The sequence below is a fragment of the Lolium perenne genome, chromosome 4 (assembly GCF_019359855.2).
Source record: "Lolium perenne isolate Kyuss_39 chromosome 4, Kyuss_2.0, whole genome shotgun sequence".
In the NCBI taxonomy this organism is placed as follows: domain Eukaryota; kingdom Viridiplantae; phylum Streptophyta; class Magnoliopsida; order Poales; family Poaceae; genus Lolium; species Lolium perenne.
Genome location: NC_067247.2, coordinates 319,033,971 through 319,055,452, shown reverse-complemented (window position 1 = coordinate 319,055,452; position 21,482 = coordinate 319,033,971). Strand labels below are relative to the sequence as shown.

Below are 21,482 nucleotides of genomic sequence, written 5' to 3'. Positions count from 1 at the left end.
TAATGACACTGCCTCATCGATGGCATGATCTTCTTGCAGCTCCTCTTCCAGGAAGCTGATTGTGCCTCCTCCAATGTTGCATATCCTCGTTAGCTGTTGTTGGAGTATTCATGACCTGATCTTGACATACTCTCCATGAGCTGTAGATTCCTCGAACCCGCCCGCGAAACACCACATACCACTAGCATGGCATAAGAAGAAGTTAGTGATCACAACAATGAAGCAATTCAGAAAAGAGCAATACAACAAGACAAGTGTTGACATCAAATCTTAAACTAACAGGGGCATGCATGATCATTCCAAAAGTTGATCAGAAGTTCATCCTACACTACCATGGTGTCGTCCTGCCACCACAACAAAAGTGGGTGTCTCATCCTAACACCGAAAAGTTCACCATCACCTGAGGGGTTAGTATATACCACCTCATCATACTTACAAAAGGGGGCCATCAAATGTTTTTCATCCTAGCTACTGCCAGAATATATATACATCATCGTCATCACCATCTCCATGCATGCATCCCTGAACCACCGCCTCAAGGGCACCACTACACCTTGCCGTGGTACTTGCCAAGGTAGTTCCTCAGCCAGAGGACGCGGTGTGGCTCGATCATACCGACGAAGCTAGATCCCTGGGCCTTGTGGTCGACGAGGTGGCTGAGGGCGGCCATCAGATCATCCTCGGCGAAGCCAAGCATGTCCATGACCGCATTGTACAGGTCAGGGTGCATGTTCGTGGGCTTGTTCGCCCTGATGGCCTGTGCGACCTCCTTCGCAGCAACAGTCATGTTGGTGAAGGCCACCAACTCGTCGTCCGCGAAGGCACCTCTTTTCCTCTTGCCGGCGGTCGGCTTCTCAGGCGCGTCGCCGGGCTTGTCAGCATCGAGGTTGACCGTGTCGGACTCCTGGGTGTCAGCATCCTCAGGTGCAGGAGATGGTGCAGGCGAGCCCAGGGGCTCACTGGGTCTCATGGCGTACTTGCTGGTGGCGAGGCCGAAGGAGAAGATGGTATGCATCTCGTTGTAGTTGGCGATGAGCCACCAGGTCAGACACATGCAGAGGGGTGACCTTGGACTCATACGTGGGCTGCGAATCGGGAACTTACGAAGGGATCTGAGAGTCACCAATGCAGACAAGCACCTGACTAAAGTCATCGCAGAAAGATTACTACATACGTGAATAGCACAAACCATACCAACAATCATCCTAAATCAGACAAGCAGTTCATTGCAACGGTGAATAGCACAAACTCTTGCAAGATCATGGCAGGTGAGCACATTTTGGACTAACCCCTGCTACAAGAACAAACCCTAGGCAAGATCATGGCAGTAGCATACGGAAATATCGAAACCTAGCTAGATCATGATAGCTCACGACAATCCGAACTAACCCCTGCTACAAGACCAAACCCTAGGCAAGATCTGACTACTCCTAACCTAGATCTAAACATCACCGCGGTACGGGGATAAGGGATGGCTTACAGTCATGGCCGAAGGTGAAGATGCGCTGGACCAGGAAGTAGGTCATATGTACTCGCCGCCGCCGCTGCCGCTGCAACCGTCGCCGACCAGAGATGCGTGCGCCTCTTACCTGCTTGCCGACGGGAGGAGGAGCTCGAAATTTAGGGGGGGGGGGGGGACAGTGGAGGAGGGGGTAGAAATAGGCCATGGGGAGCGGTGGGAGGTGACCGAATCCTTCCCGCCCCCCTTTTCGCTTTTCGCCCATGCGCGTCGCAGCTCCCGCTATCTCCATTCTCGTCTCCGCCCGTGCGCCGAAGATTCCATTTTGCATCAGCGGCGTCGAGATTTGCATGCACTGCTGGAAACTGCCGAACCGGACGTTCCTCCGGGGCCTGACCCGACACTGCTTTGAGAAGCGGTCCGTGCAAGAACGTGGCTCGGCCCAGGTAACCAAACAGGCCGAAAATTGCCGGCCCGATGCGAGCCAAGAGGGATGCAGGCAACCAAACGCACCCTATGCCGTGTTTTATTTGCAATTTTTTTTGTTTGTATGGCCTCTTTCACTCGTATATTAGCCTATTTACTGAAATTGGAAAAAGGAAATCAAACCGGCCAGTCAGGCCGTTGGGCTACCTGATCCAAATGTACACACGTGGCTGGACAACCGATTTTATGTCCACGGCCTGATTTTTTTTTTCGATAAAGAACAGACAAATTTGATGTCCAAAAAAGATTCGAGGTACCTTGACAACTACCGGACTTCCGCCACATCCATTTTGGCAGCACCTGGCCAAATGCTAGCGACAGAGATGAGGAATCTCAAACTCGAAGCAAACTGACTAAATGATCTCCACTTGTAACTTCATTATAACATCAGTGCAAGAGCAGCAACCGCAAAATCCAAATGAACACGACCAAAGCCACGAGAAAAGCAACAAAATTGGACAACCTGTTGGAGATCAAAAGACAGTTTGGCCGACACAAATCTCCCCGGCAGCATTACCAAATGAAATCCGCTCCAGAAGTGGGACTACTAACTCTGTCAAGTTCATTGCATCGCGGAACAGAAACAGATTGGATGTTCAGTGCCGCCCCATGCTTCAAATCCAAATAAAAATGATGTGCTACCCAAAAGTACTTCGAACCACCTTCCATACAACAAACATGAGCCTTTGTGTACATCGGCTAGTACAGGGGCTAGGCATAAAACCCAACTAGCCGCATGCTAGTAACATTATGCGGCACCATTTAGCTATTCTACGGCACGCCACACGAACCATGTCGAAAAGAACCGATTATTTGTATACAGCACATGGGGTTCCCTTCCATTCTGGTGCAGCTGTGCTATACAGGAACAACAATCATCAGCAGTTTGCGCAGAGCTGGGGGCATGCTATCTCAACAGTGGCCTTGGGTTATTCATGGCCCCTTTGATTCAATGAGTGTTTTTGCCGACAAGGAAATCAAATAATCAACCAGCAGTCTGTACTCTGCTCCACCGGCTGTCATCGTCCTTGAGTTGTTGAATATAGCTGTATCGGTTTTCTCTGATGTAGGTTACTCCGGACCATATTCCTCGAACGAGAAGAATGCTTATAAACACCATGCTTCCAAATGTGCAGACCACCTGCACACAGAAAATGCAAACTGAAAATTTAGTTGCGACTCGCATCAGTGCAACATGGTGCAAAGTCAGTTTCTCTTCTGACCCTCAGAGAACCTTATTCTAGCAATTCAGACACAAGCAACTTTGGTAGAGCAGCCGTGCTGATAAATGTCTCAATAACATAGTCGCATCTTGTCCCCAGAAGCAAACTTGGATGCGTAGTTCATGTATATTAAAGCTTTGAGAGGTATATGACAAGTACATGTGGAACCATATAGCTGGTCCAATAAATGCAGTAAGCAGTACCTTTTAAAAAGCTGAATGATATTACCCCTTAGGCCTTGTTTGGAAACAGTGGATTCTAGTGTTTAGCAGTGTATTACCCAACGTGTTTTGGGTAACCACCCGATCCCCTTCTCTTAACCAAGAAGCAAGAGTGTAAAAAACGCGAGACCCACCTCGCGTCTAAAAAACTGGCAACCCGACGTGTTTCCAGGGGTAAACTTGGGCTTACGCGACCAGAAACCGGGCTGCCAAACGTGACATAGAGTGTATCTTCGAGTAATTGTCTTAGCTGGTATAATACACTTGTATCTAGTTAAAAACCTGGCTGCCAAACAAGGCCTTACGAATATCTCCAAGAAAAACTGCCCATTGCCTATGAATGCAACTGCAGGGTTTTCCTAGACTTTGTTTTCTGCGGCTGCAACACTAATTGACGTATTGATTGCACGAATCAACTACCAGTGTGGCATTAACTCCACGGTAGCAGCAGGAGGTAACCAGGAATATGACATGAAAAATAGATCATGAATTCAATAGATCATGCTGGCTAACTGATATCCAGGGTATGTGTCGATTCTGCAGCCATACTTCTGGTTCTTCCTGATTTTTTCTATTCAGTTACTACAACCACAAGTGTGAGCTAGCTTGCATGCAATACAATTGTTCATGAGCACTTCAAAATACTGCAGCAGAATGTGAGAACTATACTAAGCCTGGAAAGAAACACACTTTCATGGGGGCTGCCAAATAAATGTCCATGGTACATACATAGATTGACAAGCCAAGCAGATGATGATAGCCTAGAAGGGAGAAACACACTTTCATGGGGGCTACCAAATAAATGCCCATGGTACATACATAGAATTGACAGGCCAAGCAGGTGATGATAGCCTGGAAGGGAGAACCACACTTTCATGGGGGCTACCATATAAATGTCCATGGTACATACATAGAATTGACAGGCCAAGCAGGTGATGATAGCCTGGAGGGGAGAAATAGGTTCCTCAGAGCAGACAATTCATTCATAAGCTTTGGTACACACTTTCATGGGGGGCTACCAAATAAATGCGCATGGTACATACATAAAATTGACAGACCAAGCATGTAGTGATATCATTGTGCGAGATGAATCTGCTAAGGCCATTTACGCGTCTTGGTGTGTAATGTTAATATTCCTGAGCGCTGAAGAGATTGAAGTATTTGCATGCCAGGAAGGAGAGCAGAGCCTAATTCCTACCTCAAAGGTTGACGACCACTCTAGTCTGGCCAGATCAATCCAGGAAGTAAAATAGCTATCAAAGCATATCCGTTATAAGGGAAGTTCTTTTCAGAAGTTGAGATAAATAAAATTGGACCAGAACAAGGTACCCCATGAACTAGCTCAGCAGACGTGGCGAATGGGAAGACATGATGTCTCGCTAATGGTTATCACAGGTTCCAAATTCAGCATATGAGCTTGTACAAGATAATCATATTCTATATTCTGAGTAACCAATAAGGATCTTGATTTCCCACCACAATAAATAAATCCGTTCATAAATTTGAAGTTGCAACGCCTAACTCTTCCATGAAATTTGCAATAATGGAACCACAACATTATTTTAATACCATAAAAATGTACAATTGTTTTTCAATTTGTGAAATCAACACTGTCATTTCTCCATGTTCGTTTATTCAACCCCCTCTAATACTAGTACTAGCAAGTTCAATCAAGTCTGTCAAATCATCGGCACAAACAACAATGGGCCTGATTAGGCTTACTAACAGAGGGGCCTAAATCAACAAAACAGAGTTAGGTCTAGGGATTTGATCACACAGATGTCTATCTCTACTACTACAGTGTACCAGTTCAAATTTGGATTTACCACTTCCTTCTTGTTCTCCCGCCAAAACACCTCTGGAGTGACTACCACCGTTCATTTTGCTGAATGGACCGACATCTATCGTTCATCAAGAACCACCGAGAAGAATCTAATGGCCAGCATACACTGGATTCGCTCCTGCATACGTGCGGCTCAGCGTGTGCAGAACCTACGTCTAGGCGCTATGAGATTTTTCTAGAAAGCGGTAAAATGCGGTCGATGCCTGTACCTGAGTTGCAGTCTTTGTTGGCTCTCTATTCTCCAGGATCGGCAATTTGGACTAGACTAGCAATGCATGGACACAGAAGATCCAGTAATGAAAGAGAAAGTTGAGCTCTGATAGGTTGTGCTACGTCTCAGGTTCCACCACTACCCATCCAGCTAGCAAGACTTGATGAAGGTTCCGTATGCCATAATCTTTATTGTTTTGAAGTGTCTTATAGGTAAAAATATTTCACCGCATACATATGAGATACTATATTTTTAAACTCTATGAGATCGTCTCTTTTTCACCTCATATTGGTGCTCAAGTGGCATAGTCTATTTACGAAAAAAAAACTTCAAACTAGCCCATTTAAACAGTTCACTCCACATCTTACCCCATTCATCAATATTCAAACCCCTTAAAATTAACATACTCCCTCCGTTCTGATTTAGTCTACATTATAGAAAAAATGAGACAAATTAGTGTTGCATTTATTAGTACTACTTAGATATGTGAACAACCAATCCAAGCTACATTGAAAATAACAACGTCCAATAAGGAGAGCAAAACCACCTCGTTTTTAGTGTTGTTGTAGACAAAAAGCTAGAATGTAGAGTATTTTAGAACAAATTTTGGGGCTAGAATGTAGAGTATTTTAGAACAAATTTTGGGGCTAGACCGTAGACTATTTCAGAACAGAGGGAGTATCTTCTAACATGAGAGAAACATAAAAATATTATGATACAGTCATGTAAAAAAAGTTATGTAATAAATCACCCTTTATATATTTTTGGAGTAATAAAACACTCTATCGAAAAGAAAGTTATGTAATTTTATTAAATACTGGAAATATCATCTCACTCTTTTTTTTATTTTCATTTTATTTACGAGATGACAAAGTTTATGAGATGATCCGGTTACATGAGTCGACAAGTTTAATGTTGTCAGAATAATATGGTTTATAAAAATACGACAATTTAATATAGTTTGAGGTGTTTGGATTTAACAAATATTGTAGATTTAAAGACCATGGTATCCTCGAAACTATTATTTTAGTATTGAAAAAACGGCTGGTTTATTTTTTTATAAACACCGAGAAAGGAGAAAAACTGTAGTATTGCTTGGCCGGACACTGAAATATTGTGGTATTGAAGTAGTTTAGTTTTAAACAAACTGAGATTCCAAACAGAGCTACTTAGGTTTTCTTATACCCCTGATTTCCTTTTAGTAAGAAATTCCCTACAAATGTCATGTACTGAATCAACCATACTTGAATTTGCACTTCCAACAATTGGATATGTAAGTGAATCACAGAATGGCCCATACTCAAGTTATTCACATGGATACATATTAACTTTTTAAAATCTGTTTTCTTCTATCACGTGCAAGCTCGTGCAGTTTACTAGTCAATAGTAGAAGGGAGACTAACTGTGAATGCCTAATCTGATTTTTATTCTGTTTCTGATACAAGTAGTCTAATTTTATATATGCCGCATGGGGTAATTTGAATGTTTCTCTAACAAGAGAGAACTGCTAATCTGTACAATCTACCATGAACAGAGTGAGGTCTTAGGCCATGCACTATGTGTGTTCGATTCAATGAAAAATGTGTCAGGTATTGAGTTCGCTTCAATTTTTATGCTATGTGGAATCGCTTTTTTTGGACCCACGCTGACAACATGCATGCACCTTTTTTTGCATGTAAAACAGCATCTTCCCCCTATCTCCTCTATGACATATGGGGCAGGTTTTGCTAATTCTGACAGAAGTTTGCTATGAGCCGAACCAACATATTGGTCCGCTTCTTTTTTCTGACACATTGAACCGATGCTCCACTATGTGCTGAATCGATTCAAAGGGCTCTATGGTTCGCTTTTGCACTACATAGTACATGGTCTTAGGTTCACTGATCTGACATGTCATTATACCAGCATAGATACATTTGGTGCCTAAAAAGGAAAGATAAGAGAGCATAAATAGTTCAGATCTTAGCAGTAGACCCACCAAACTGTGGCACCGACAAGAATAAGGTAGTTAGGAAAAAACTGGAAATTAAAAAATACAAGATTTAGAATGCCGGATTGTATACTGGGTTAGTATGTGACAGTACCATACTGCCTGTGGTATATCATGATCCTACTTGATGGCATGATGAATGCAGCTGGCCTGAGTTATGCATGCTTCTCCTTGGGTAAGTTCTATCAAACCATTCTGTGCTCTACATTATACTTGTAATACGAGCTGGAGCCCTTTAAATTCTTTGTATACCCTCTCCAAGTCAGGGATGCACTTCACATTGTGTATTCCTGAACTGAATCTATTTTTGGTTTTAGAAACCGAGGCAACCCCGGCGCTCAAATTTAAAACCATCCATCGCACTGAAGTGAAAATCTCACCTACACCAAACTAAATGATATTCTAGAGCTCCAGCAATGTGAACGTCTGCAGAAATAACAACATCCTAGTTGCCTGTTTTCAGATTTTTTTTATATCCACTCCAATTTCAGAAACCACTGTTACTACATGTCAGCAGTAAGCATTTTCCAAGCGGAGAGTACCCATCTTTCTATCAGTAAGTGTTAGCTGCCTTCCTTAGTGCAAGTGCCTATGCAACCGGCAACTAAGGCATCACCTACTTTTCCCCCAAGCAGCATGCCTCTTCGGAAGCACAATAAAACGCTATCCCATTCTCAGAAATAAGATAACACTATGTTTGTGAGGGAAGATTTTCTACCATGCATATGCACATGGATCCGCCGTTATTCGCCACCTAAGATATGAGCGTTTTATCAGGGTTTGACTTGTTTGATAGTATAACACAATGGTTCGACGGAATTTCTTCTTGTTTCAGAGTGCAGGTGTGCGTATTTCCAACATGGCGGATGGTGGATTGCATAGTAGAGAAGCATTTATTCTATGATAACAGAGGTAGCACATGAACCAGCGAAAGTGGCTCACAGTTTTGAAGCAATCCGTCAAAGAGTTTAGCATCTTAGGATGGATTCCTCACCTCAAGAAGCCCCTTGAGGATCCACAAGAACGTCAGAACCAGCACACCATTGACCGAGAACTTCACCTGCACGCGCATACATAGCACAACACCAGATCACGCCCAATTCTGAGAGAGATCTCCATATACCTCTAATTCAGGACAAACATACTGTAATAATAATGAAGCTGACAAGCAAGCAGCGAAACGGACCAGCTCAGGGGGGACGGAGGGCGGCAGCACGGACCTGGCTGCGCGGCGCGCGCGGCGGGAGGCCTTCCTGAAGACCGAGTGCAGGAACCGGGCCAGGAGGTCCAGGCTGCGGTCGTCCTCGTCCTCGTCCTCGCTCCCCGCCTCGTCCCCGTCTTCCTCGCTGCCGTCCCGGTAGGAAGCGGCTCCGGACAGGTCGCCGACCCAGGGTCGGGCGTCCGGGACGACGACGACGGCGTCGGGGTGGCGGCGGCGGGCGGCCCGGAGGGGACGAATCGGGGGCGAGGGGCGGAGGTGGCGGGTGAAGGGGGGCGGGGAGGGTTGGAGGTTGAGATGGTGGCGGGAGGCGGGGCCAGGGAGGAGAGGGGGGAGGTGGCAGGTGATGGTCGCCATGGCCATGAGAGGAGGCTGCTCGTGCTCAGCTTGCCACGGGAAGCTGGTTTTTCCCACTTTCCGCTTGTCATTTCCTACGTTTTCTCACATTACTTTTGGATTTTCTACTGTTTAAGCGAGTGTGTTTTTCAAATCCTTCATGCCATTTGGAACGGTAAGAATCATAAAACTGAAATTATCAGTGAGAAATAGCACATATAACAGCATTATTCTTTTTTAAGGGAAAACCAACATTAAATTGGCAATATGGATACATAGTTTGAATAATAAGAAATCAAGAGGTTCCTTGAGAATCAACATGAAGTTGGATGGTGTACCCTCAACCCATCAGAGTTTAAATCCCAGGTTTCGCATATGTGTGTCTCATAAAGGAGGAATATTAATTCAGTGGGAGTCGATATTCCTGTCTACAACAAGGCATTCTGGTGACTTTGTTAATTTTAAAATCCAACCCGCCAGCTTAGTCTTCTCTTCTAAAGGTGCTCATAGAGGTAGGGTGTGCGTGTTTGCGTTCATAGGGTTGAGTGTATCCACGTGTATGTGGACGCTTATGTTTGTACTGTGTTTTAAAAAAAAATCAGTAGGTTCCTCTGTGCCAAGCAATTGAGGATTGATCCTGCTGAATGTATAACAACACTATTCTTTATGGCATTACTTGCTTAAAATCACACGCTTGTATCATGATCGTGTTCAGAGTGAACCACAAACATGACAAGATGGAGTAAACTGACAACGTCAACCAGTACTGATAAGCACAAACGTGTGTAGATCAACTCGTCAAACGCAGTTATTATACCACTAATTCCAGGCAGAAATAGTGCACATTACACAGAACCACAAACTCTTCATCCGTTTGCTTAGTCAAACTGTACAAAAGTCACACGCACGCACGCACACATTCTTCAGAGTACATTCCTCAACGACAGCAGTTAAACTCGCTAAGCCAGAGGAGATCTACGCAACAGGGCACGTTGTAAACCGTCAGCTGCTGGCTAGCTACTCCAGTTTCATTGAGTCTGCAACATGGAAAATGTAGCACCAAAATAAGTTCAGACGACCCAACACCACCAGAGAACAAACACAACGGAGAGAAGCATGAGATTTACCGGAATTCTCTAAGCTACTGGTGCCAACGTCTGAAGGGAAAGCAACCGGGCCAATATTGCGAAGTTCCTCGTCCCAGACGACACCTCTCTGTTGGGGAAAAAAAATAATCTCTCAGCTAATTTGTGCATTTTTTTTTTGAGATATTTTGTAGATGTGTTTGTTCAAGGGTATTTGCTGCAGACCTGGGGGAATGCAGACAGCTGAGCCGTTCTCGCCATATGAACATTTGCTGGGTTTGGGATCATCCCATTCCCATATAGTTCTGGCCGTGAGAGGCCTGGCGGTGCTGCCCTGTACATACTAGGATGAACATTGCTCAGTCGCGGGCCGTATCCTGGAAACGCGGAGCGAGCGTCTTGCGGGCATAGGATCTGCATGCAGAGATGAACACAAAGGTCAGTCTGCCGGCAATGCTGACAGCAAACATATATGCGAGAGCTATTTGTTCTTCAGAGTCCATCTTACATCCTGGAGGTCGAGATCACAGTTCAGCTCGGGGCTGACTGCCGAGAGCTTCATCGAGAGGAACTGCAAAACCCAATGGGAAACAGGCACCTTCAGTCATTGTGGGGCTAGAGTGGGCTTTTGAGAAATCTATTTCAGTTAATACGAACCTCGACCTGCCGCTGCAGAGACTGCACATAGTTTATGATCTCGTCAAGCATCATGGCCTTGCCTGTTATCTGCTTTGCCATAAAATAAAAACATATTTGATAGAATAGTCAATAGCAACATTTCAGTGATAGCAATATCCCACTTGCTGATGTCGATAGTACCTTGTTGCAACCTGGGACGAGGTCCTGGAGATGCTTCATCCTCTCATTGATCTTTTCCCTCCGAAACTGCATTCAGATGGACACTAGCTGCTATGAACAAGGAAATCACAACGTGCAGTAGTTTTTAACAACTATAATGCTCGAGAGATTCATCACCCTTTCTGCAAGGCTGTGGTTATTGGTCGCCTGGCCGCGTTTCGCCCTGATATGCACGTAGTCCTCTCTGTTGCTGTCAGCATCACCTGCTTTCTCACTAGCACGATCCATGTTGACTTCTCTCTGAGAGGTTGCACCAGTTTCCTCCTGAGATGATACATAAACGATGAGACATAGTCCAGAATGCGGAAAATAAACCCAGGGAAAGAAAATCTGCAACTTCATCACCTGTGAATGCATTGACGAACTGCCCTCGCCCGAGCCCTTCCTTTTACCGCCCTTCAAACCTTTCTCCATGCTCATATTTCTACTTAGCTCGGCGCCTGGGGAGAGTTGGAAACATGTGTCAGCAGTAAGAAAGAAACTTGAGAGATGAACAGACAATTATTATTCGTCAATAAAGGAGAACTGAGGAGAAAAATACCAGTGGTGGAATTATAGAACTGAACCCCATCTTGCATCCCTACATTGTGCATAGGATAAAGGGTGTGCTCATCGAAATCCATGGCATGGTCTAGCAAAGCAAGCGGGTTAGCTCCGGCCACGAAGCTCTGCTCACCGTTGTTTCCAGGAGCAGTGCAGGGAGGGGAATACATCTGCCAGGAAACAATGATTAGTCATATGATTTCCATCGTGTTGCCAAGTGAGGATAGCTAGACGCCTAGGCAGTTCCTCCCAGGAATACATTTATTGAATGGAAGGAGCAAAGCTATCAACCTTGTGCTTGATACCTGATCTCAGAGTAATGCTGCAACCATTCTAAGGAATGGCTAGCCTTCTGAATTGCCAGCTTTGGCAAGTGAAGGGGCTTTACTTAAAGGGTGGAAATGTGGAATAGATCGAGAGCTGGCAGTCAATTTCTTGCGAGGCTCAACAAGGAACAACTAACTCTTGCAGCCTTACATAAAGATTGTCCAAAGTGAAAAGTTAAGCAAGCCCCATGCAATAGACTAACGCAAGGGCAAAGATGGAAGCCACAGTACGGGAATAGAATTGTCGGTACTGCTAACAACCGTGTACCAGCTGGATCTCATCCAGAGATCAGAATAAAGAAGAGTCCTGAATTCAGATCAACTATAGATTTACAGTTGGTACTGCCATATCAAGACCAGCCCAAGGATCAGATGCTACTGTCATCCACGTACTGCATGGGCCAGCCCAGAATAAGGTTAATGACTAATCAATGAACCAGATCCATCTATGTTTAAACCCTACCAAAACTAAAACTATGTCCCACCTCTCCATAATTTCTGAGATTCCCATACTAGTTTTCAGTTTATGGACATTTTTTGTTTGTTTGCCTCAAGTTCCTGTTTATGGACCAGTACTATATCTTAACACCTCTTGGAGACTTATGATCGTACTCACTCTGTTACAAATTAAGTTCTAGCTTTCTCCTAAGTGAAACTTTTTTACGTTGACCAAGTCTATGAAAATATGTATCAGGTATCAACATCTACAGCACTAAATTAGTTTGATTAGATTCACCATAGAATATATTTACGTAGAACTTCAGTTAATTTGGAACAGGGGAGTACCTTTTAGTACAAGAGAAAAACCGTTACTACCTCCATCAATAAATATAAGGCACATTATTATGCGTGCAGTAAACGTTCTAAAAATTTAACCACCATTGTATGCAAAAAAATATTACATTAGGTATATGCAAGAATAACATCAGTGTATTTGCCACACAAACTTTTGAACTTTGAAATAGTTTTACTCTATTTTAGGCATATTGCAAGTGAAAAGTATACTAACATCACGCACTGCAGACTGGAAAATGTCAAGCACACCTTATATTTCTAGACAGGGAAAGTACGGGTCTATGATTGAAGAATCAAATCCAAGCAACAGGTAAGACTTATAAGAGCAACATGCAAGGAAGTGCAACCTTAGATAGATCGTAGGAGAACCATGGAAGAAATATAGGGTCTATGGTCGAGGGCATTAAAAAAAAGAACTTAGCAGTGGCAAAGGTGAGGAGTTCCTCATCACCCTACAAGTGAGTACTGAGTACAGTCGCTCTCACCATCCAAATTTGATACCAGAACACAAAGAATGATGCTACGAGAAATGCAGGATTTACACATTCTGTCAACCCTTCAGACATAGTTCTCACTAGTGCACAACCCTTAAGAACGGCAATCCAAATTGAGAAGCGAAAATCCCATGAATCCATGATGCAAGGACGGCAAGGGGCCACAGACCTTGAAAGTTCCCCCCTTTCTTGGACGTGTAGATCGAGAGGGGTGTGGGGAGTCAAAAACACTAGGATGCAGCACAGAAATCACTTCAAAGGCTAATAATGTTCTTGTACTATAATTTCTCGAGAGAGATAAACAAATGCTGAATGTACTGTTGAAAAAGACAGTGAGCACTCATGGATTGAGGAAAACAACAAGCAACTCACTATCTCCAAACAAAACACTCTACCAAAAATGTACTGCCGGTATAGGAAAACTGAATAAGCAGACACCAAGCACTGCTCCAGACCCTAAATGCGAAACCACTTCCCAGTAGAGGGCATGTCACAACAGCATAGGTAGAATTTCAATGGAGGGGGAGAGAAGTAGTTACCAGCAAGCAAGGAGGTGGGAGTGAGAGGTTCGCCTGTTCCTCTTGTTTTGATCGCAGGTGCTGCAGTCACTCACCAGCCTATGGTATAATGAATAGTGTTCAACATGTAGTGGTGGCATGCGGACATGTGGTTGGCTAGGAGAGAAAAATGAAAGATAGAAGGCCACCACTGTTTCTTCCACCAGCTTCCCAGCGCCTTATTTTATGACGCCTCAGTATAAGCAATAGTAGAAGTACTACCCTTCTGTAGAAGACTAGTCGCATACTTGTATCGCCATTTGATATCCTGTCCATTTTGGCTTAGAAAGGGTCCCTGAATGTCTCCCCAACAAGCACTTGCTGTTGTGCTGTAGAATGTAACAATGGTAAACAGCAGCATACCACATGTAGATGAGAGCACCAGCAAAGCTGAAAGGGGTGGTGTCCATGTGTCCATGTAGCAGTTCATCAGTGTCCTGTCTCACTTGAAGTCATCTTGGAATCAATCTGGTGTGCATTTGTAACCACCTTTCCACTGCTGCAGTTTAAGTCGTTGAGCAGAAGCAGCAGCAGCAGATGGGGGAGCTGGTAGGGGGCTGGACGTGGAATAATACAGTCAAAAAGTGAAGGCCTGCGGCAGGGGCATCCTGCCAGGGACGTGTATTGGCAGCGAATTGGATTCTTGTTCTCACTCTCTGGAATCCTGTAGAGGCTTGTTGTCGCTTGTGCAGTACACATCCAGCTTTCATAGTACTCTTCTTCCCAAGATAACTGAAAATGTAATCGGGGAACTGAATTGGACGTCTTGCACTCCATGCACTAGTACTCCGAGTACATTAGTGCAAACTGAAGACGCAAAACAAATGTAGGCAACAAACACGATGCCACTTACTAAGGTTTTATATGTCAAGCAAGACGTCCAGATATGCATTCATATAAGCAAGGGAAGATTTAAATTAAGATTTAGAACTGAAATATAGAATCCCATTTGGGTTAAGTATTAGGGCAACCTGAAGATGCAAAACAAAAGCAAACAAAGAACTGACTAAGTTTCAGGTTATGTGGATAAAGGGGCTGAACAATGCATTATCAAGAAATGGAAGAGTAAAATTAAAGATTTTAGCACTGATACAAACTTAACTTCTCCACAAAAAGATAGCAATAAAACTCTCATTACCTCAAAGATACATCCACAAATGGTGGCACCAGAAAAAGACGGTATATAAACATGATGCATATGAAGCGCCATAGAAAAACATGATGCATATGAAGACATGGGGTGGTACTTCTCGAAAAAAAATGTGGTGGTACTTTTGTAAAGCATACACATCTAGTGCAGTTTTCTAGGCACCGTGTAACTTCAACAACACAGAAGATATTATGCCGGCAAAAAAGAAAGAGAAGTCAGAATTAAGATCAGTCATCATAGTATTGAGATCTCCTGGCAAAAACACTGCAATGCTTGCCCCAGCTGGATTTGTAAACTATTTCTTCCCATGCTCTCCCCCACAATCTTTTCAGTGCACCAAACCACAAGCAAAGAGCTCTCTCCCAGAAAGATGAAGCCTTTCTTGGGCACCGGGACAGATCTGTACGGTTGCTAATTGAATATTACTAACGGTGGCTTACAGCCCCAGTGCAAAGATAAGTGGTCAAAAAGCCAGGAGTAAATCTCATGAAAGATATTTCATGGTTTAAGAATGTACCATCAAGATATATCAGGCCAATCGTCAATAGAACATGTGTAGGCAAAGAGGAGAAGTTGCACGCCTACACCAAAAGGTTTTCTTTCTCCCTGTGGTCAATGTAAAGCTCACTTATAAAACGAGAGCAACCGTTGGTCCCGGCTCCAAGACTGCAATGGAGGAGCAGTTGCTCCATGGTTCACTCGGTCCCCCATAGGCCACAGGAAAGAACATAAATTACTGAAACATCAACTGAAAATTGCTCACAGGTAACAAGTCTATGCAAAGAAAAGAAAAAGACCAGTCTAAGAAAATTATAGAGTATCGAGTTTCATATGACTTGTACAAATAAACCATCCAGCTTTGAACTATTAGAACTTAGAAATACCTCTAAAGTTCAGACAGATAAAACAGTCTTGAGCGAAATAAAGGTTTATCAAGAATAAATCCGTGCATGATTTAGATTCAAAGTGGAGGGTTTCATCCTGATGTTAGAGATAACTGTGTTAGATCCCACAACCTCCAATATCATCAATCAAGACAAATATCTTTCCAGTTTTACCAAAAGCAATTTAAAAAATGGTATGATGGAGCTAGCTCCACCCGATACTATTAAGCTCAAACTTTCTAGATTCATTCAGGTGATGGTATCACACAGAAGGGCATCACAAAACGAAATATTACAGGTAGTTTCATAAAGATAATTCAAGACCAGTCAGTCTATGTTACAGCATAAGACCAGTCAGGTGCAATAACAGGTCATATAGTCTCTACAGAACAGAAACAAGACCTATCGTAACCACAGTTGACTTGGAAACATAGCAGCTCAGTTTCAGTGATACAAACAGCTAATTGATCAGATCAACAGAGAGTATGTACAATGAGTAGCTATTTCATACTCCCACAGCTCCTTATTAGTTGTCGCTGATTTAGTACAAAGTATGGAACAGAGGGAGCATTTGAAAAAGGTTCTATACCGTGAACAATCTTTGAAATCCATCATATTACACATAGCGATTCAATGGTCCCCAATTCCCCATTACAGCTATCAACTGTTCGTTCAGAGCTAGAAGTCCAAATTGATACCCCAAAAGCAAACCCAGATACGTTTTGGTATTATCATTTTTTAGATTAATGCTGCAGTATATATTGATTGCACTGACCTACAAATTGTCCTCTGCTGAGTTGCATGTCATTCTGTGTAATGTTGCAGCCACATGATCCGAGTTTGTGAATTCAACTACTTCAGACAAACACCATTGCCTCACAGATGTGTATTTCCTCTTATTCAATACTTCCTCCGTGCTAAAATAAGTGTCTCAGTTTTGTCTAGATGCGGATGTATATAGACCCATTTTAGTTACAGATACATCCGTATTTAGAAAAAGTTGAGACGCTTAGTTTAGAACAGATGGATAACAGTTAAAAAGAAAACAGCTTGATATTGCTACATATTTGATGTTGCTACTCAGAAGGACACTGGTAAGTCAGAACTATCCAACTTCTAAGTATTTCACACCAACGCAATGTAAGAAAATATTTCTTTCTCGCTACAAAGAAAAGTACTTCATTCTTGCTACTAAGAAAACCACCAGTGAACTTTATAAACTTCACAATGTTTCATAGTGACAATAGACACTTCCAATCTCTTCAACAGATTGTGCTGAGATAATAACATAACCATGGTCCTATTTACATATTTACTGATGAAAAAACTGGTGCAGTTGAAGAAGTGAGATAAAAACCTACCAAAGTTACTTATTAAGCTTTCTAAAACGAAAATTGATATCGAAAATTTACGAGGAATGAACTTTGTTTGAGTGAATTCTTAACTAATATTAGAGCTAAATCTATATCCTACATAATGTTTTTTAAACTTGCGCTGTGCAAGTTGCCATGCTGAGCCTCTCTGCTTTTGGAAGTCATTACTGATTGTTTTCTGTTACAATTGCTTATTTCTTGTCTCCAAGCAAAAAAATTGATTCTTGCATCTGACCCTAACCATCCTATTTACATATTTATTGATGAAAAAACTGGTGCAGTTGAAGAAGGGAGATAAAAACCTACCAAAGTTACTTATTAAGCTTTCTAAAACGAAAATTGGTGTCAAAAATTTACAAGGAGTGAACATAAGCTCTCCGAATAGTAAGTCTAAAGTTATTATCGTATACATTAGGCCAATGAAAATAGCTAGATCAATAGTATGAGAAGAGACAAGCACCTTAGAAACAGAGCATGGAACAAAACGAAGTTGGCACAAAACGTAGGACATAACAAGATATAAAAAGAAGTTTATAAGGATAAGAGCACTACACATGTGCAGCTTATAAGTATGCACAAGACAGACTATGTATCTCCCTATGAAATACTCAAGATACTAGTGAAACTCATATGATAACTTCAATCAAGGAGACCTTGAAGATGACCCCCAAAATTGCAGCTGGGTGAGATGTTCCGCCCCTGATTTCCGAAGCTACACCCAGTGAAGACGGTCCATTTCATCATCAATTGTCAAGAAGTTAGGTAGGCTAGGAGGACTGTTCCCCCAGCCATAGTCCATGTACAATCCACTGCAATCTGGAAAGCCCAAAGGATCATCAACTTCCAGGACGTAAAGTGGACTAGGAGGAAAGTTCCCCCAGCCATAGTCCATAGAACTTGTTCTGGGTCTCTTGCGCTGCCTTCTACTGTTGGCCATCTTCCGAGTCCAAGCTACCTCAAACCACTTCTTCCAATTCCTGCCCCATCTAGAACCCTCACCAAGCGTACTCAACTCCAGCACAAACTTCCTCTCCCAAAGATCATTATCTGCTGCAAGATCCTTCAGTTCCTTGCACGTGCACTGAACCTTCGCGAGATCCACCCCAGGAAGAAGCTCGAGAACCTTATCCTTCAGTTCATCCGGCAATGCCATCAAGCACGGCGGCAAGGGCAGCCCGTTCAGCTGGCACAGAGATATCATCAGCGGAAGGCACAGCTCGTCCTTCAGCACCCTCCAGAGCTCAAGAATCTCCTCCTCCTCAGCTGCACCCACTGCTTTGTTGCTGTCCAGATATAGCAGCGGCGCCAGCTTTGGCAACTCCAGGCAGAGCCGGTGCACCGCTGATTGCGCCCCGGGCACACAGGCGTATATCATCACGAAATTCGACAGCAATGAGTAGTTCAACACCACTATGTTCCCCTCTTCAGCAGCCTCGGGTAACATGGCAACGAACTCCGGTAGGGTGTATTTGGCGGTCAGTGTTGTCGAAGCACCAGAGACAGAGTTCTTGAACAATCCGAGGCGAGATCCCGGCGGGTTTGCGGCGAGGAAGCCCGCATCGACCAGAGCTGCCTGCAGGGCCACGGCTAGGCGATGGATAGCGGTACACCCTGCGCCTGACGCGTTCCCCGCTTCCATCTCCCGCTTGAGAGCGGCAATCACGAAGCTCGACGAGCTCTTGGTCGCGGCGACGGGCTCCGCATCGGGCGGATCAGATGCCATGGCCTGCAAACTAGGATCGATTGTGGGGTTCGCGGCAGCGACGAGCGAACAGGCTCCAGGTGCAGGGCTTGCGGCAGATTTGGAAGAAGACGGCAATCTGCCCGCCGGTCGAGACTGCACGGATTAGGGTTCCGGGGAAGGATTTGAGGAGCCGGTGGATCGATGATTCTGCAGAGAGCATGAAGTACAGACGTAGAGGAAGCGACCGGATGCGATGCGAGGAGGCCCGGCCCTGAAACCAAAGGGGCCCATGTGTGCTCTGTACCTACAATGGCTTGGCCCAAGAGTCCAACACAGATTTTCCTTGTTTTCTGTGTTGCGGCAGAAATTAGAGTATCTATTTTTGGGTACAAAGAAAGGATCAGGGAAGGAACCCAGCCAAACATGACGGTCAGTTTGTAAAGCTACTGAAAAAGTTGCAAAATTACTATATGAATAAAGGAAGGATTGTTTACCTCAAAAAAAAAAAAAGAACCTCCTCACAAAAAGATGTCTTATACATGTATCACGTTTTTTTTGGACGGAGGGAGTATCTTGTTTACTTGATCCATCTAATAATACCTCAAAAACACTTCTCCTATTGTACCATTCACCTAAAAAATAATAATAATACCTTTGTTCACAAATAGATGTTTTAGATTTGTCAAAACTTGAATGTATATAGACACTATTTTATGTATAGATATGTCCGAATTTAAATAAATTAGAGACATATGTTTATGGACGGAGGGAGGGAGTACATGGCACAAAATACTCCATTCAATAATTTGAAAATACCCCTTTACAAAAATATAGTTGCTAGCATAGTTTCAATATGCTCCACTCCTAGCTCGCCACCGCCTCATCATGGATACCCTCCTCCATGGTTGGCCGCCACTACAACTCCCTAATCAGCCCAGTGGAGGATCTACCTAAATATGCTAGGATGGCCCATGAGTAGTGGAATTGTCCATAGAAATATTTTATTTTGCTTCTACGGTATATAGGCTACATAGAAATACGTACCCTATATATGATCCACCACTGTTGATCTTCCACCAAGTTGCCATGATCTTGACCGCTAGGAACCACAGAGTCCATCCATGTGATCACATCAGACTCTAACTCCTTGATCCAACAATTAGGGTTTTGTCGCTTGGTATCCCACTCCGGCCACTTCCACGCGTATTGTCCTCTCGAAATTGCATCCTCCTCCACTTCCTCTCGAATTGATTCATGTCTCGAGTTAAAAAGGATTGCGATAAGTAACCCAGGGAAGAAGTAATGATATGTAGAAGGAGTTCACACGGGCATGCAAAACGGGTTTGGATGTTTAAGAGGGAAAGAGAGTGTTGATTTCCATGAGAATTACGCGTACTAATTGATAGTCCCGAATGAATGGAATAAATTTGTTTCCTTCAGTTGTGTAATAAACCGGACTAGCAAGAGTAATATAAAGATCTTGATTTACTTTTTTTGTTAATTTTTCAACGTGGTAGCGTACGAAAGGCATGTATTCTTTTAGACTCTCACATCATCTAGAGAAGGCGATAGATATAAATTGTACTTATGGAAATTGATAACTTTTGGCAAAAAATTGATTGGCTAAAGGAAGATATATGGTACTTTCTAATAGATTATATCCCTTAGGGAAAACAACTTTATCTTTCTTATTTATTTATCTCTCCTTCAACTAACAAAAATATATAACAAGACACACTATGTGCTCTTCTCCTTAATTACTTGTCACATCATGTTTTATCTAGTTTTATCTAGGTGGCATGTGCTCTCCTCCTTAATTACTTGTCACATCATCTTGTTTTGTGTAGGTGACATGCATGTTACTCTACCTGTTTCCAACTATAAGACCTTTTCGGAGCTCAATTCAAACCCTTAAAATGTCTTGTAACGTCATATATTTAGGAGCATAAGAGGCATACTACTTACTTCCTCCATTCTGAAATATTCTACATTCTATGCCTAAAATTTGTTATGAATTACTTTACATTTTAGCTTTCTAATCAACAACAATATAAAAAAGAAGCGGTCTTACTTTTTGTATTGGATGTCACCACTTCCAATGTAGCATGGATTGATTGAAGTGGTACTAATAAATGTACTACTCCCTCTGATTCGAAAAACGTATTGAGAGCCTAATACAATCATGTTTTACAGTTAGGCCCTTCTACATTTAAAAAATAAGCATAACTCCTCCTCTCGCGAGTTGGTGGTCGCCGGCAGGCTCCAACCAGACTACCGGCAGCAGGAGCTAGGGCGAGAGTGACCACCAACTTGTTTAAACATGCCTCCTCGCCTCTATTCCTATGCCACGACGATCCCCTCCCGACGCCCGCCATCACATGAATTCAAAGGTCAGCGTGCAACCCTTTGATCTGTGGGTGTGGGTGGTACTGGAGGCCAGCCTTGGACATGGGGTGTCGGAGGATGACCGCCGAAGATGGGGCTGGAGGAAGAGTACTTGTCAGAGTAGGAGGGAGTCACGAGTCTAGGGAATCTAGGGTTCACGCGGGGGCAGTGTCTCAGGGGTGGAAACAGTTGATGAGGAGGAGGATTTTGTGCAGGGGTGGTGGTACTGGGATGGGGCTAGGGGAGCGCACCAGAGGCGACGAAGCGAAGAGGCGTGTGGCCACGTGGAGCAAAGAGAGGATGAGGGATTGAGGGTAACTGTGGACTGCGTGTTGATGCAAAAGAAACCTCGAGGGCTTT

The 21,482-nt window shown here is 43.5% G+C and overlaps 3 protein-coding genes across 6 annotated transcripts; all 3 read right to left on the bottom strand.

Moving 5' to 3' along the window:
• Nucleotides 1-2,594: 2,594 nt before the first annotated feature.
• On the bottom strand, nucleotides 2,595-9,024 carry LOC127296320 (uncharacterized). The gene is made up of 3 exons (XM_051326370.1): nucleotides 8,620-9,024; nucleotides 8,428-8,493; nucleotides 2,595-3,086 (listed from the first exon to the last, which is right to left on the bottom strand). The coding sequence occupies exons 1-3, from the start codon at nucleotides 9,013-9,015 to the stop codon at nucleotides 2,931-2,933; spliced, it is 618 nt and encodes a 205-aa protein (XP_051182330.1). The 5' UTR covers nucleotides 9,016-9,024; the 3' UTR covers nucleotides 2,595-2,930.
• Nucleotides 9,025-9,774: 750 nt separating this feature from the next.
• LOC127296323 (uncharacterized) lies at nucleotides 9,775-13,890 on the bottom strand. 4 transcript variants are annotated; one of them, XM_051326376.2, is made up of 11 exons: nucleotides 13,629-13,890; nucleotides 11,780-11,946; nucleotides 11,473-11,644; nucleotides 11,277-11,371; nucleotides 11,049-11,195; nucleotides 10,893-10,958; nucleotides 10,731-10,799; nucleotides 10,582-10,644; nucleotides 10,299-10,487; nucleotides 10,116-10,203; nucleotides 9,775-10,025 (listed from the first exon to the last, which is right to left on the bottom strand). In XM_051326376.2, exons 3-11 carry the CDS (start codon nucleotides 11,642-11,644, stop codon nucleotides 10,006-10,008), a joined length of 909 nt encoding a protein of 302 aa, XP_051182336.1. In that variant the 5' UTR covers nucleotides 11,780-11,946; nucleotides 13,629-13,890; the 3' UTR covers nucleotides 9,775-10,005. The 4 variants fall into 4 exon arrangements, with proteins under 4 accessions (XP_051182336.1, XP_051182333.1, XP_051182335.1 ...); XM_051326373.2 differs by lacking the exon at nucleotides 11,780-11,946 and having other exon boundaries at nucleotides 13,629-13,888; XM_051326375.2 differs by lacking the exon at nucleotides 13,629-13,890 and having other exon boundaries at nucleotides 11,766-13,609.
• Nucleotides 13,891-17,514: 3,624 nt separating this feature from the next.
• On the bottom strand, nucleotides 17,515-18,935 carry LOC127296322 (putative F-box protein At1g23770). The gene has a single exon (XM_051326372.2). The coding sequence runs from the start codon at nucleotides 18,774-18,776 to the stop codon at nucleotides 17,766-17,768; it is 1,011 nt and encodes a 336-aa protein (XP_051182332.1). The 5' UTR covers nucleotides 18,777-18,935; the 3' UTR covers nucleotides 17,515-17,765.
• Between the last annotated feature and the right edge of the window lie 2,547 nt (nucleotides 18,936-21,482).